This window comes from Paramormyrops kingsleyae, chromosome 9 (genome assembly GCF_048594095.1).
Source record: "Paramormyrops kingsleyae isolate MSU_618 chromosome 9, PKINGS_0.4, whole genome shotgun sequence".
Taxonomy (NCBI): Eukaryota; Metazoa; Chordata; class Actinopteri; order Osteoglossiformes; family Mormyridae; genus Paramormyrops; species Paramormyrops kingsleyae.
The window spans coordinates 10,469,613-10,482,468 of NC_132805.1; the positions used below are offsets into that span (position 1 = coordinate 10,469,613).

The 12,856-nt window shown below is 47.2% G+C and overlaps 1 protein-coding gene across 3 annotated transcripts in view; it reads right to left on the reverse strand.

The window, feature by feature from the left end:
* Nucleotides 1-455: 455 nt before the first annotated feature.
* stt3b (STT3 oligosaccharyltransferase complex catalytic subunit B) overlaps nucleotides 456-12,856 on the reverse strand; it is a 62,649-nt gene continuing 50,248 nt past the window's right edge. For all 3 annotated transcript variants that reach the window (XM_023839043.2, XM_072716312.1, XM_023839042.2), the window contains exons 6-16: nucleotides 11,522-11,620; nucleotides 11,167-11,313; nucleotides 11,028-11,076; nucleotides 9,484-9,638; nucleotides 6,067-6,278; nucleotides 5,012-5,199; nucleotides 4,656-4,827; nucleotides 3,860-4,033; nucleotides 3,277-3,390; nucleotides 2,560-2,772; nucleotides 456-1,982 (exon numbers count right to left, since the gene is read on the reverse strand). In XM_023839043.2, the coding sequence (XP_023694811.1) occupies nucleotides 1,902-1,982; nucleotides 2,560-2,772; nucleotides 3,277-3,390; nucleotides 3,860-4,033; nucleotides 4,656-4,827; nucleotides 5,012-5,199; nucleotides 6,067-6,278; nucleotides 9,484-9,638; nucleotides 11,028-11,076; nucleotides 11,167-11,313; nucleotides 11,522-11,620 (1,604 nt within the window). In that variant the 3' untranslated portion in view covers nucleotides 456-1,901. The remainder of the gene's footprint in view (nucleotides 1,983-2,559; nucleotides 2,773-3,276; nucleotides 3,391-3,859; nucleotides 4,034-4,655; nucleotides 4,828-5,011; nucleotides 5,200-6,066; nucleotides 6,279-9,483; nucleotides 9,639-11,027; nucleotides 11,077-11,166; nucleotides 11,314-11,521; nucleotides 11,621-12,856) is intronic.

A 12,856-nucleotide genomic window follows, 5' to 3' on the forward strand; every position in this document is an offset into this window, starting at 1 on the left:
TGCTACAGGAAGTTGAAGCCGGTAGCTGGTTCTTGCAGGTAAGGATTCTGAAACGTTATACACGTTTACAGTGCATGCAGTGTGCGTGCCAAGTTATAGGGACGCGAACTGCAAGGTGAGCAGCGCCACCCTCTGCCCGTTTTAAAAAATTACTCGTGTCGACTGTTATTATAGCAACCGTAAGTGCTGCCCCCACATGGTGACTTTTGGTACTAGTGTTACATATCAGCTACTGAGTATAACTGGTCAAGTTGTGCAGGTGTAGTGAAACTGGTGTGGTTAAACCAGTGAGGGATTACCAACCAGACCACAGCATGGTCTGAGGGACTTGGAGGAGGGGGAGGGATTTCCAGGAGCACCACATCCATAGGGGTTTATATCCAGGGTGTGAACACACAGCCACCAGGCACCCCTGCATTTAACTACAGGTGAATTAATGAAACCCACTGACACAATTCTGACAGCAACAATTTACATTGTTTTTATTATGTTGGAAGTGAACTTTGACCTCAGGGCTACAGCGTAGAAAACTGTAATGGTGGGGGACCATGAAGTAAACTCTCCCAGAAAATGCTGGGGGTGAGGTTTAATGAGCCCCGCCCTCGGGAGCATCAAATCATACTGGAAAGAAGGTCCTGCAGCACATTAATAAGGCAGAGAGAACATGAAGATTTTATTCACTAAGGCAGTCTGTCATCTTCCAGCCATGTTACTCAAACAGGACAGACCCAGAGATTCTAAACTACATTTCAGCTGCATGTCCACCAGACGATGTCACTGCTGTCTGCTTCAGTGTTTTTGCATAAACATTTACTGCTTTTGGGAAGTGTGGCCCTTTGGCATCAATATGAAGGTGGGCAGTCTCCTGTTGTCCCACGTAAACCAAAACCAGTGATAAGAGCAGCAGAGAGACGACCAGAGGGAGTGTGTTCCACGAAGTAGGATTTCTCACTTAACTGGGTTAGCTTAAGCTAGAAGTCATGATCATCCAATAGGAATGCTCCTTACTTAAACTCTCATTGGATGATCATGACTCCAGTTTAAGTTAACCCAGCTAACTGAGAAATCCTGCTTCCTGGAACACCCCCCCCAGCTAGGTGGGATAATATATATTTTAAAAAAAGCAAAACAGGAAGAGCCAAAGACTAATTGAACTGTTTATGTGACTGAAATCATCTCAAGATCTTGTGCTGTTACAGGGTGTTAATTTGGCATATCAAAAAAAAAGTGGGAGGGACACTGCATGCACACTAACCAATGAGGGAACTGGTTGGGGGATTAGACCTCGTCCCCTACTGGTGAAAGACTAGTGTAACAAACAGCATCCAACAGTGGCGGCTTGAAAACACAGATTGCCATTGATAATCAGTAATTCCTCCCCCCACGACTGATCCGTAAATGTGGTTTCAAATCAAACTGCAGGATATTCAATCAGGTTTTTGTTGGTTTTCATTAACAATTCAATCTTCTATATTCAGTGTCTTCAAATCATCCACACTAGGAATCATAGCATTCATTGTTTAAAAAAAAAAAAAAAAATCAACAAGCCAATATTTTGTACGACCTCTTTCAGACAGTCTTTATATAACATATTTACATGTAGGGTTTTTTAATCTTTTAAGTTTTACAGTTCCTCCAACACAAATGTTCCTCCATACCGTATATTATGGTCTGTACACGTGTCAGGAACGAAACAGCCCCGCCCCAGTCCTCCTTGCCCCCCTCCATGAAGGTATCAGGTGACTGCGAGCTGGCATGTCTGTGCCGCATAGAGATTCCTTCCGGGGGAGAAGACGCTCGCCTTCGGCTTCAGGGCCTTCACAGCCCAAACATCCTGCTCTTCTTAAGTTTTTTTTTTTTTCCTTTTTGCTTTATTTTTTAAAATGAAATCTGAGTGATAATTACAGGGCCTTCCTCACCGCTCTCCTGCCCTTCTTCAGGACCAGCTTATTCCTCACGTAGCCACGCTTCCTCTTAGCAACCTGCGGATCAGAAAGGATGCCGGTTAAAAACGCAGGCGTGCAGCTTTTAACGCAATAAAAACACCTGCACACCTTCCAGCAGCTGTGCCCAGGTCAGGCCAAAGCCCTCAGTACTGCTAGCCTGAGACATCAGAGCAGGTTCAGCCGATGTCGGAATCATAATGTGGACTGGGGAGGCAGTTCATTCAGTTCTGCCTTTTAAAACTGACTGCAGAAACCACACTTTTTCCTGGAAGTTACACTGCAGAACAGGACACCACATTCTTGGCGCACTCCCGTGTCACAAGACACTCGTGGCGCACTCCCGTGTCACAAGACACTCGTGGCGCACTCCCGTGTCACAAGACACTCGTGGCGCACTCCCGTGTCACAAGACACAGATTAATTCTGAAGTCTCTGTCGGACAGCTGTGAGGTGCTTCTAGCGGCATTACAGTGGCAGGGTTAGAACAGTAAATAGGTCCAGTTGTGTAAATCCTCATACACCGTGGACAACAGGAATAGCTGCCTGCAGTCTGTCCGCCTCAATGCCCTGATCGTCACTCCTTCGGCCCCCCGGAGGGACAGGGAGCACCCACCTTCTTTGAGGTGTACTTCTGCTTGGGCACGATGTTGGTGATGCGCGGCTTGTGGCCCAGCGGCTGCCGATTCTCCGGCTTCTTCACTTTGTAGATGCGGACGAGCCAGTGCTCTGAGGTGAAGGCTTCTTCCAGGTGCTCGAAGCGGATGTCCTTGTTCCCGATCTCAGCGTTGCGTGTGCGGTCGAACCCCGGGGGCGTCCGGAAATCCAGCTGGGGGGTTGGGGGATAGGGTGTCAAGGAAGCGAGGCAAGGCGTGCCCACCCCAGGGAACACTAAAGGCGTCACGCCGCCTTGTTCTGCCTGAAGGGCATCTCAGCAAGATCAAGTCCATTACCCTCCAGAAGAGGTCAGCGAGAACGTTCAGAGTGCTCTGGACACTAACAGAGCAAACTTCACATTACAGCAGGGCAACGAGCTTCTGAGATCCATTATATAGATGCGCTGTGACTGCAAGGTTATTATTATATTATATTTTAGCTTTTGGGCATTTGTCTTTTGCTCATCATAAGTTCACACAAAGAAGGTCCTCAAAGGAAGAAATTAAAACAGCTGGTTATATATATATTCCAAATTCCTGTGTACTGCCACCTTACAGGACCTTCAACTTTAGAATATGAAGTCATTGCTTCCTGTTTTCAAATGACTTTTCAATGCTGCTGAAATGTAAAATATTTCTTTGACTCAAAGCATCCATTCGAGCTGATGGGGCCTCACCTGCATCTCACCAAAGCGATAGTAGGACATCTTGTACATCAGACAGTTGAGCAGAGTCGGGGAGCCGGCCTTGTCCACGCGGAACTCTCCCTGGGGGGTGAAGTAGTCCGTTTCCTGGGGGACATGGAGGGAGGGGTCCAGTCAAGATTACGATGCTGTGAGCTCCAGACTGCCACCCCCAGGCCAGTGTTGGAACTGAGCTTTGCCTGCCAGCTTCAGACCAGGGCAGGAACGGTACAGCACCAGCAGCTTTGACAAGCATGAAGAATCGATGGCTTTATAAACCATATTCCCCCCACCCAAAAACGCACTGCACTGTCTCAGGACCAGTCATCCTAAGCCTAGCGATAACAGCACCGCTTTGATGATATGAAAAACCATGTTCAAACTCGGCAACAAAATCCTGGCAGCGTAGCTCAGCAGACAGATTGTACATTTTCTTTTTGATTAATAAACCAAAAGGCTAATCCATTGTTGAATGTGTTTTTCTCCAGCTGGTAGAGGATGGTATGTGTGTGTGTATAAACAAACTATCTGCACAGGGGACTGTCAGTTCCTTGGGGCAGGCTGTTGGACCTCTCACCCGGATATCCTTGGGATGCTCGCCCTCTGCTATCCTGACCATCCACAGGAACTTGTTGATGTCATCCCCAGAGTAGCCAATCACGCCCCCGAAGATGATCAGCACGTAATCCACATCCAGGCTCTGCATGATCTCGTAGGCGGCACTCTCATTGGACGACATGGCCTTACCCACCTGAGGCGTTACAGACACACATGTTCAGAGGTGACCCTGAAACCACCTGGCTCTCACCTGAAATGTGAAACGGTTAAATTCACTGTAGTCTATGTGAATGTTAACAAGAGCGAGCAGGGGGAGTCTTCTGAAGAAACGAGATTGAGAAGCTTCCGTGGAAGGTAGACAGATCTGTCTGAATACGGTTAGATGATTCTCATCTCCCACATCCAAGTCAAAGTCAACAAGACACTGGGCCCTGGCAGGACAGAATGCCGCAGTCCCCCTGTGCTCCAGTCACTGGACAGGAAGGAGACCTGAGGGGGACCCGGCAGCCAGGACTTCAAACAGGAAGCTTCATGAAGGTTTTCTAGCTTTGAAGAGAAGTGAAGAGCAGGACTGCATACAGGAGCAGGCTGTCCTACACCAGACACCATCCAGGGTGAATCACTGTCAGTTTGAATTTCGCTGTTGGTAATTAATAAACTTCTGAAAAGAAGTAACCCTTTTAAAATATTTATAGTATACAGCATTAAAACATGCTCAAAAATGCCAGGTACATTATTAATAAAGATTATGAAAAAACATATCTAAGTTTCATAAACAGAGTCTGGCAGCCCAGGCCCGGCCACCGGCCGCTCACCAGCGCAATGTGGCTGTTGTTCCACGTGTTGTTGTCCACCAGCGTGGTGCGGTTCGCCATGCCGGCGATCTGGTACCCATAATCCCACCAGGACATGACTCGTGCACGCTCGTCCGTGTTCTGCCGCAGCCAGTAGTACGCCTCGCGGAAGTCGTCCAGGATGTTACGTGTGCTGGGAGGGGGGGTCAAAGGTCACACAAGCAGGGATTCACACCGACCTCTGACTTTCAGACTTGCGGATCCTGTGATCCCACCTGCGTTTCTCAGCAGTAAATCAACTGTAAGACTTGCATTATGACAAATGAGGGATTAGATCACATGAGCTCCTCTCTGTGGGACGTGACCCCCTGCCCTACCCGTCGTTGTTGTAGGAGGCCAGCACCACGCTGGGGCTGGAGTAGGCGTTGCTGGTGACCCAGGTGCAGTGCACAGCAAACATCATGAGCAGCATCAGCATCAGCATGGTCACGATGCTCTTGATGTTGGGGCCCAGGCCCTCCTCGGCCTTCTCCTGCTCTGACACGTGCTTACGCACCTTGCCCGCCTGCGGGGACAGCAGCGGCCAAAATAAACACACCTGTCCCCAGGATGGGAATCTCACACACTCTGCGTACCAGTCAACCCAGATTCCATATCCTACACACTGTGTGTCTCACTATTCTGGTTGCACCACCCCCCCGTAAAGGCTAGGGGGCAGCAGTGAGACCATCCACTAACACACAAGCTCCAGTCCTAGCTCCTGCTTGTACAGTGTTGAGCCGCATTTTAAAGTATTAGTCACACAAACTTTGCATGTCATCTGCACTCACCAACATCCTGAACAGAACCACAACAGTCCCTCTAAGACAATCAAGCATAGCAAGCTGAATGGATGCTACCATTAGGGAAGCTGGCATAGAGGTCAGCAGTGTAGAGGTGAGCCCAGCTCAGCGAGTCTGTATATTAATACACTTTGTGTGGTAACACGCCCAGTAACAGACAGTTGTCTGCTCTAATGGATTATCTTTTCATATCCACAAAAAACCCACGGAGCACTAAAACACAGATCAAACAGCCAGCAGAACGAAGCACGAATCAACGGCCTCCACTGGTTCATGGTAAAACATTCAGTCTGGCTGGTGTCGGGCCAAAGAAGCAATCTGCATTTAGATGCGATACTGCCTAGCGGGAGAGGGATATGGGGTGGTATGCTGCACAACAGCAATATTTCCAATATTATTTTATATAATAGCAATATTTTTATGGAACATCAGGCAGTGGGCAGCTGTGCTGAGTGGGGGAGGGATCCAGACTATGAGAGAATCCAGCTCTCAGACTGAGAGAGAGATCAGACTCACCTATTACACTGTTGTCAAAGTGAGACCGAACTCATCTCTCATTAACGGGCAGACGTGAGTGCAGCGGCGCACACCTTATCGTAAAGATTCCCCGAGCTCCGCTTGTCGTCCTCGTCGCTGCTGTCTTCGGCTGGTGGGCTCTCCCGCTTCTGGTCGTCGCCCAGGTAGTGCTCGAAGACGCTGGAGAAGGCGATGGCCGACAGCATGCACACCACTGGCGTCAGTGTCAGCATGAGCCGCACCATGACGCCGGCGAAGTACACGGCGCTGATGGCGTATAGGGCCACTAGGGGGCAGCAGAGAGAGAGAGGAGTGCGGCACCGTTAGCGCTGCAGTTTACATACGTCAACACTAGGGTGCAGCAAAGCAAAAGAAATCTAAACACCCACAGGAAGGTGTAATATTCACATTGCTAAACTTAAAGGGCCTCTGAAATAACCTTTAACTCTGGTAATGATGGAGATAATTAAGCCAATTATGGAAGCTGCATCTTGGCATCATAAGGCTTTGCTCTCAGTGGCCAATTTTTTTATGCCAGCTTCAAAACAGCCACTTTAACACTTAAGTAGGTCAACTCAGAGCTGTCGACTGATGCATAAGCCAACAGTAAATATAGAATAGAAGGTGGTGATAGTCGCAAAGCTCCATTTCGTGATATGCAGTAAACCTATATTGTGTATAAGCCAATAAATCAGCGACACACTACAAGCCCGCCCCCCCCGCCCCCCCACACCAGGAAACAGCCAAACTACCCTGCTGGTTCACACAGCTTTAGTTTCTATGGCATTCAAAAATACACGAATAAGCAAGACCTTGGCTACAATTAACCAATTAAAAGCTTACTGGCTTTGCAGTTATATTTTATTTATGAAGGTGGCAGGAAACAAAAGAAAAACATGAAATGGCAATCCAATGCTTATTTAATTTTTTAAAAAGGTTAAATGGAAAACAGGCCTTTGCGTTACGGTACGACAGAGTGAAATTCTACAGGACCGCGGTTCAGAAGCAGCCTGCAGATCAGGGCTGCTGCTCCACGAAGGCATCGGTTCACTACAAGGTAAAGGCTAATGCTGCGTCATTTTGCACAACACTTTATTAGTGCCAAAGTGCTATGCAAACGGTGACGCGCAGAGAGGCGCTACTGGCTAATTTATAGCACCACAATTAGCACCAGCTTAAATGTGCCGGGCGTAAGACGTGCTAACAGCTAAATGACGTTTACCTCTAAGGAACAGCGTAGTATCTCCCGAGGAAGCGCTTCCCCCCCGACAGATGGGGAATAAGAATATAAGTGAGCCTCCCATTCACTTTAGGGAAACAGTTGTCTTCCAGTGACACAATCAGAATGGCCGCGACATGGCATGAAACTTGCAAATGCACAGCAGCCCGTTCGAGACCCCAAGTGTAAGCAGAACGAACGCCCACATGCACACACACACTATGGGCAGAGGTACTGGGACACATGGACACATCACTTAGTCATTCAGACCCAATGCCACAGGTGTATAAAATTAAGCACCTAGCCATGCAGTCAGGATTACAAATATTTGCGCAAGAACGGGTTGTTCTGAAGAACTGAAGCAAATTCAAGCGTGGTGCTGTCATAGGATGCCACTTTTGCAATAAGTCAGTTTCTGAAATTTATTCCCTGCTACATATTCCATGGCCAGTGGTATTATTGTAAAGTGGAAGCATTTAGGAACGAGGCAGGAAGTGGAAGGACCACGTAAAGTAACGGAGCGGGGTCACCAAGTGCCGAAGTGCATTGTGCGTATAAAGTCACCAACGCTCTGAATACATGCGGAGTTCCAAACTTCCTCTGGCATTAACCTCAGCACAAAAACTATTACGCCGGGAGCTTCATGGAATGGGGCTTCCATGGCCGAGCAGCTGCATGCAAGCCGCGCATCACCAGGCGTCAGATGGAGTGTAAGGCTTCCACTCTGGAGCAGGGAAAATGTGGAGTGACGAGTCACACTTCTCTGTCTGCCAGTCTGAGAGACAAGCTCGGGTTTGGGAGATGCCAGGAGAACGGTACCTGCCTGACTACTGTGTCAGCTGTAAAGTTTGGTGGAGGAGGGATAATGGTATGGGGTTGTCTTTCAGGGGCTGGGCAAGGCCCATTAGTTCCAGTGAAGGGATCTCTTAATGCTTAGCATACCAAGACAATATTTTGGATAATTCTATGCTTCATTGCTTCATTGTGGGAACAGACTGGGGAAACCCCTTTTCCAGGGTTGCTGCAAGTTTCAACAAGTTAAATTTAAGACTTTAAGACAATTAAGAACATTATGATTACAATTTAAGACCTATTTCATATCCATACTAAAGTATGAAGGACATGAAGGGAAATCCCAGAATTACTTGCAAAGTAAATTTATTTACATTCAACCTGAACGTTCAGCTCCTTTTTTTTCTTGAGAGCAGACAGCCTGGTTAGCCCACATGCCACATCGCAACACATTAGCTGGCTGTGCGCTGATAAAATCCTGACCAGGCTACAGTTACTGGTTTGCAGTTACTGGTTAGCGGCAAGTGCTTCTTGGTTCTGTGTTGGTTTCATTGTGTAGTTTTGTTAAAGTGTGATCAATAGAAATTTCCCCCGAAAGATATTTAAAAGTGACACTTAAGTTAGTACTATTTCAAGTAAACTTGAAAGTACAGCAGGGATATGACCAAAACTGTGGACAATATTGAAACATCCGCAGACCCCATATACAATGTGATTCTCATGTACAGACACATAGCAAAATTTAATTGATAAATTACACAAAGATGTTATCAACATTAAACACAGTAATAATACAGTGTATTGTATATTATAATACACCCCTGTCCATTCTCGAATGAAAGGGGTTTTTATGTTTTAGCCTAATTTGCATGAGATGATATGAAAAAAATACACATCAAGGGATGACGGAGTAATGAAAATTATGCTTTTTATACCCCTCAAATGTTGAAAGAACAATGGAAAATTATAGGCTGTTACTGATACATGATGAAAAATACTGTAAAATGTACCTGTACATAACCCATAACAGGATAAATCTGTCTAAAAATATCTTGGCCTATTGTGGGTATTTGCCAGCTTACAGCCTGTATTTGTGTGGCACGTGATTTTAAACTTTCGGTAATTTGCATTTGCACAAAGCAAGGTCCTCCAAGACATTATTGAGTGAGTCTGGCATGGAAGGACTTGACTGGCACGTACAGAGTCCCGAATAAACCCCACAGGACGCCTTTACGATGAACTAGAACGGAGATTGGGAGCCAGGCCCTCATGACAAATATTAGTGCTTAGCATCACAAATACTGTAACAGGGATAACAATTCTGTTTCATTAAAAGCTGATTTTAATCATACTGCAACTCCACAGCCAGAAAGGTCATACATGTTATTCATTTGACTCATAATCTTGGAATTTTTAAATAAAGTGGTACCATAAACCAGAATCACCCTTAATACTGGTTCAGAGCGGATGTGTGGCTCACCAAAGACGCGCTCGTCATTGATGTTCTTGATGCAGAACCAGAGTCCAGCGGGGAAGGTGCACACCAGGATGTGTAGGTCGAAGAAGAAGGAGACCCAGGTGGTGGGCTGGTGCTCTGACACAGACGCGATGATGGGAATGTGGATCTTAGCGTACCTGGAGGGCAGGCAAGGACCCACACATTTTACAACAGCATGACTTTTCAAAAGTGGGCCAACCATAAACTTTCCCTGGGGCACTGGGTTCTCAGTTTGGTTCTGCACCAGACAGTGTCCATTGAAAACAAAGATAACTTTGTGCTGTCAAAAAAGAGCCAAGGCTGAGTCACTGGGGAAAAGTGAGAAGCCTCATTTATGCTCCCTAGAAATCAGTACTTTCCTGATTTCAGTGTGAGCTCAGTCAGCACAAGTTTGCCTGTGGCGTTCAATTCTTCAACTGCCTTCCAACATTTACATTAAAAACTGTCCCCTGGCCCTCCTCTGTCTCTAATCCTCAGTATCCCATGACCACTCAGTGTTATGGAAAGATGGATAACACTGCAGGCAACAGTGAAATACTCACTGGGAATTGTATGGACAAGAAATATAACAAATTATGAATGTGTATTTGGCAACCATCCCCTATGGGGTGTGCAGGAATCGAAGGGAACAGCAGAGTGATGTATGTAAAAAGCACACCCTGCTTCAAGGATGAACAAGCAGAGCTAGGGACAGAGTTGGGGGGACCAATCAATCGATGAAGGGGCAGAGTCATGTGGAAGAATCAATGAAATGTCAAGGGGGGAGGGGCCAGTGTACAGCAGGAGGGCAGGAAAGACAAAGGCGACAACCACAGCTGTCAGATCAGTTACTGCCAAACCACAAGTGGAAGCAAGACTGACGGCTCTGTCGGTGCAGACCCTCACCACTGGGCGATAAAGTGCCATTAAATCTATATTTATAATTCGATGGGAGAGCTCAGGGGCTCCTGTGTAAAAGGTACTAGGATTAAGCTCTCAGATACGATGGTGGGGGGTGAATTAAATATTCACACGCTGTTTCTGATGCCAATGGTCCTTTGCTCTCACAGATGCGGCCCGTGTGATGTTTCCTGCTAGTGCACGCATTCCCACACGCGGGGGCGGGACACAGCGACCGCGGCCAGAGCAGCCGCCGGGCCCTCAGCACGTATAAAAGACAAATTGCGCTGATTAAAGCGCAAAGCAGAGCCCTTATGGGTTATACTCAGCAGATCTTGGAACATCCTCTTGCGATCCCTGAACTGCTCCTCACAGAAATAAAGTGTGTGGGGAGGAAAACCAGGAAGAGGCAGGGGTTTTAGGAGGGGAAGAGGAAGGGGTTTTAGGAGGGGCAGAGGAAGGGGTTTTAGAAGGGGAAGAGGAAGGGGTTTTAGGAGGGGAAGAGGAAGGGGTTTTAGGAGGGGAAGAGGAAGGGGTTTTAGGAGGGGAAGAGGAAGGGGTTTTAGGAGGGGAAGAGGAAGGGGTTTTAGGGGGGGAGGAGAGCAGGGGGTGGCGGGCATGCGGAAGCCACTGCATACCACACTTACCCCGTGTCCCATAGTGAGTAGAAGCGTCCGCTCCACGGGGCGATGTAGCCTAAAGGGACATGTCACAAGCATGACCAACAGGCACACAGCCATGGATACGCAGCCACGGTATAGCAGGTATTTTCACAGCCCAGCTCACCAGTGTAGGTCAGGTATATGACTGTGAGGAAGACCGCGCCAGCTGCCAGCGACACCCCCAGGAAGAAGAGGGTCTGAAACTCCTGCCTGGTGAGCCGGTCCTTCAGGTACTGCAGGAAGGCGTAGGCCTGGAGCAGCGCAAACACACCTGGGGGGGGGGGGGGGGCAATGGTGCAAACTCAGGGTAAATGGGCACCCGTCGTGTCTCAGGGCAGAGGAGGGTGATGGGTAATGGACAACATGTGAACAGGCAACGTCCAATCACATTTCACGTACATTTGCTGGATCACATGCACAGATTACCCGGGTGACCAGCAGAGCCGTCGGATGCGGATGCAACCATCTTAGGGACGTACCTGCAGCCGCCATGTGCTCGCTGGTTCTGATTGGCTGGAAGCCCACAAAGGGGATCTGCATGGAGAGGACCAGGCCCACGATGTAGAAGGTGCTATATGCTGGAGGAAGAAGAGGGAGGAGCTCAGCTTTGTAATTCCTCAAAACTCCATGATTCCCCACATGCACATGCAGATTTTAACAGTCAGCAGCTAAGCTTTGAAAGCCTCTTCACAGTAGGGCTGCACTTGCATTACACACATTTTTATTCCATGGCTTTCAAATTGCTTTGATTTTTAGAATATTGTTTGTAGTTATTGTCTGTTTTATTTTTGTTTTATTGTTGACTCTTTTTGCCTTTTACAGCGCCAGCAGGTAGGGAACCACTCTGATAAAAGGAAAGACCAGCAAAGCCACAGGCCCAGGCAAAGTCTCAGGCCGCACACTGAAAGTTTGTGCTAATCAGCTAGCAGGGCTGCTTGCCAGCATTTTCCAGATCTCCCACCAACAAGCTGCTGTCCCCACCTGTCCGAGATCTACTACCATCATTCTTGTACGCAGAAAGTCGACAGTACAGTACCTTGAATGACAACCACCCAGTTGCCTTAACCCTAGTTGTTGTGAAGTGCTTAGAGAGACTCATAGGCCCTGTTCACACCTGGTATTAACATGCATCCTGGGTGATCCGTTCACATGTGGACAGCGCTAAAGACTGGTATGAACGCACCCAAGACGCACTGAAAACGCATTGAGACCCAGTCGCTCAAACCACATTCGGAGGTTGTCGGGGACGCATATGGCCACATTCTTATAGAAATGTGAATGTGTCCTAGCCCGCATTGAAGGACCGCCTACTCAGCTGACATCCTCATGTGGGCGTAAGGACATACATACAAATTAAACACAGGAATGGAATTTGACATATGAGTTATGTCAGAATGTTTGTCAGTGCAGAATAAGCCACTGTGTATTAAATTGCATAGCGAACAACGCATCTTCTTCCCTACACTACCAAAAAATAAGTTTGAATCTACTGGGAAGTTGGTTTAATATGAAACTGTCGCAACCCATTTGCATGGAAACATTGTCAACGTGCGCATCATTAATGTTCCGTACAAATTCAGGGGAAAATAAATTGTGTAAGAAGTGATTTATTAAAGATGTTTTGAAATTTGCACAGATTTTATATTTGATGCGCACCTTCATGAAGCTTCCTTATTTATGTCAAAGCTGCTCCACGCTTTCATATTGGTGACGCATGCCAGTAATAATCAAATGAATGACAAATTAAAGCGTGTAGATAAGAATGTGTATTCAATAGCCTGGACAATGGACATATTAATTAAAGCATATAACAT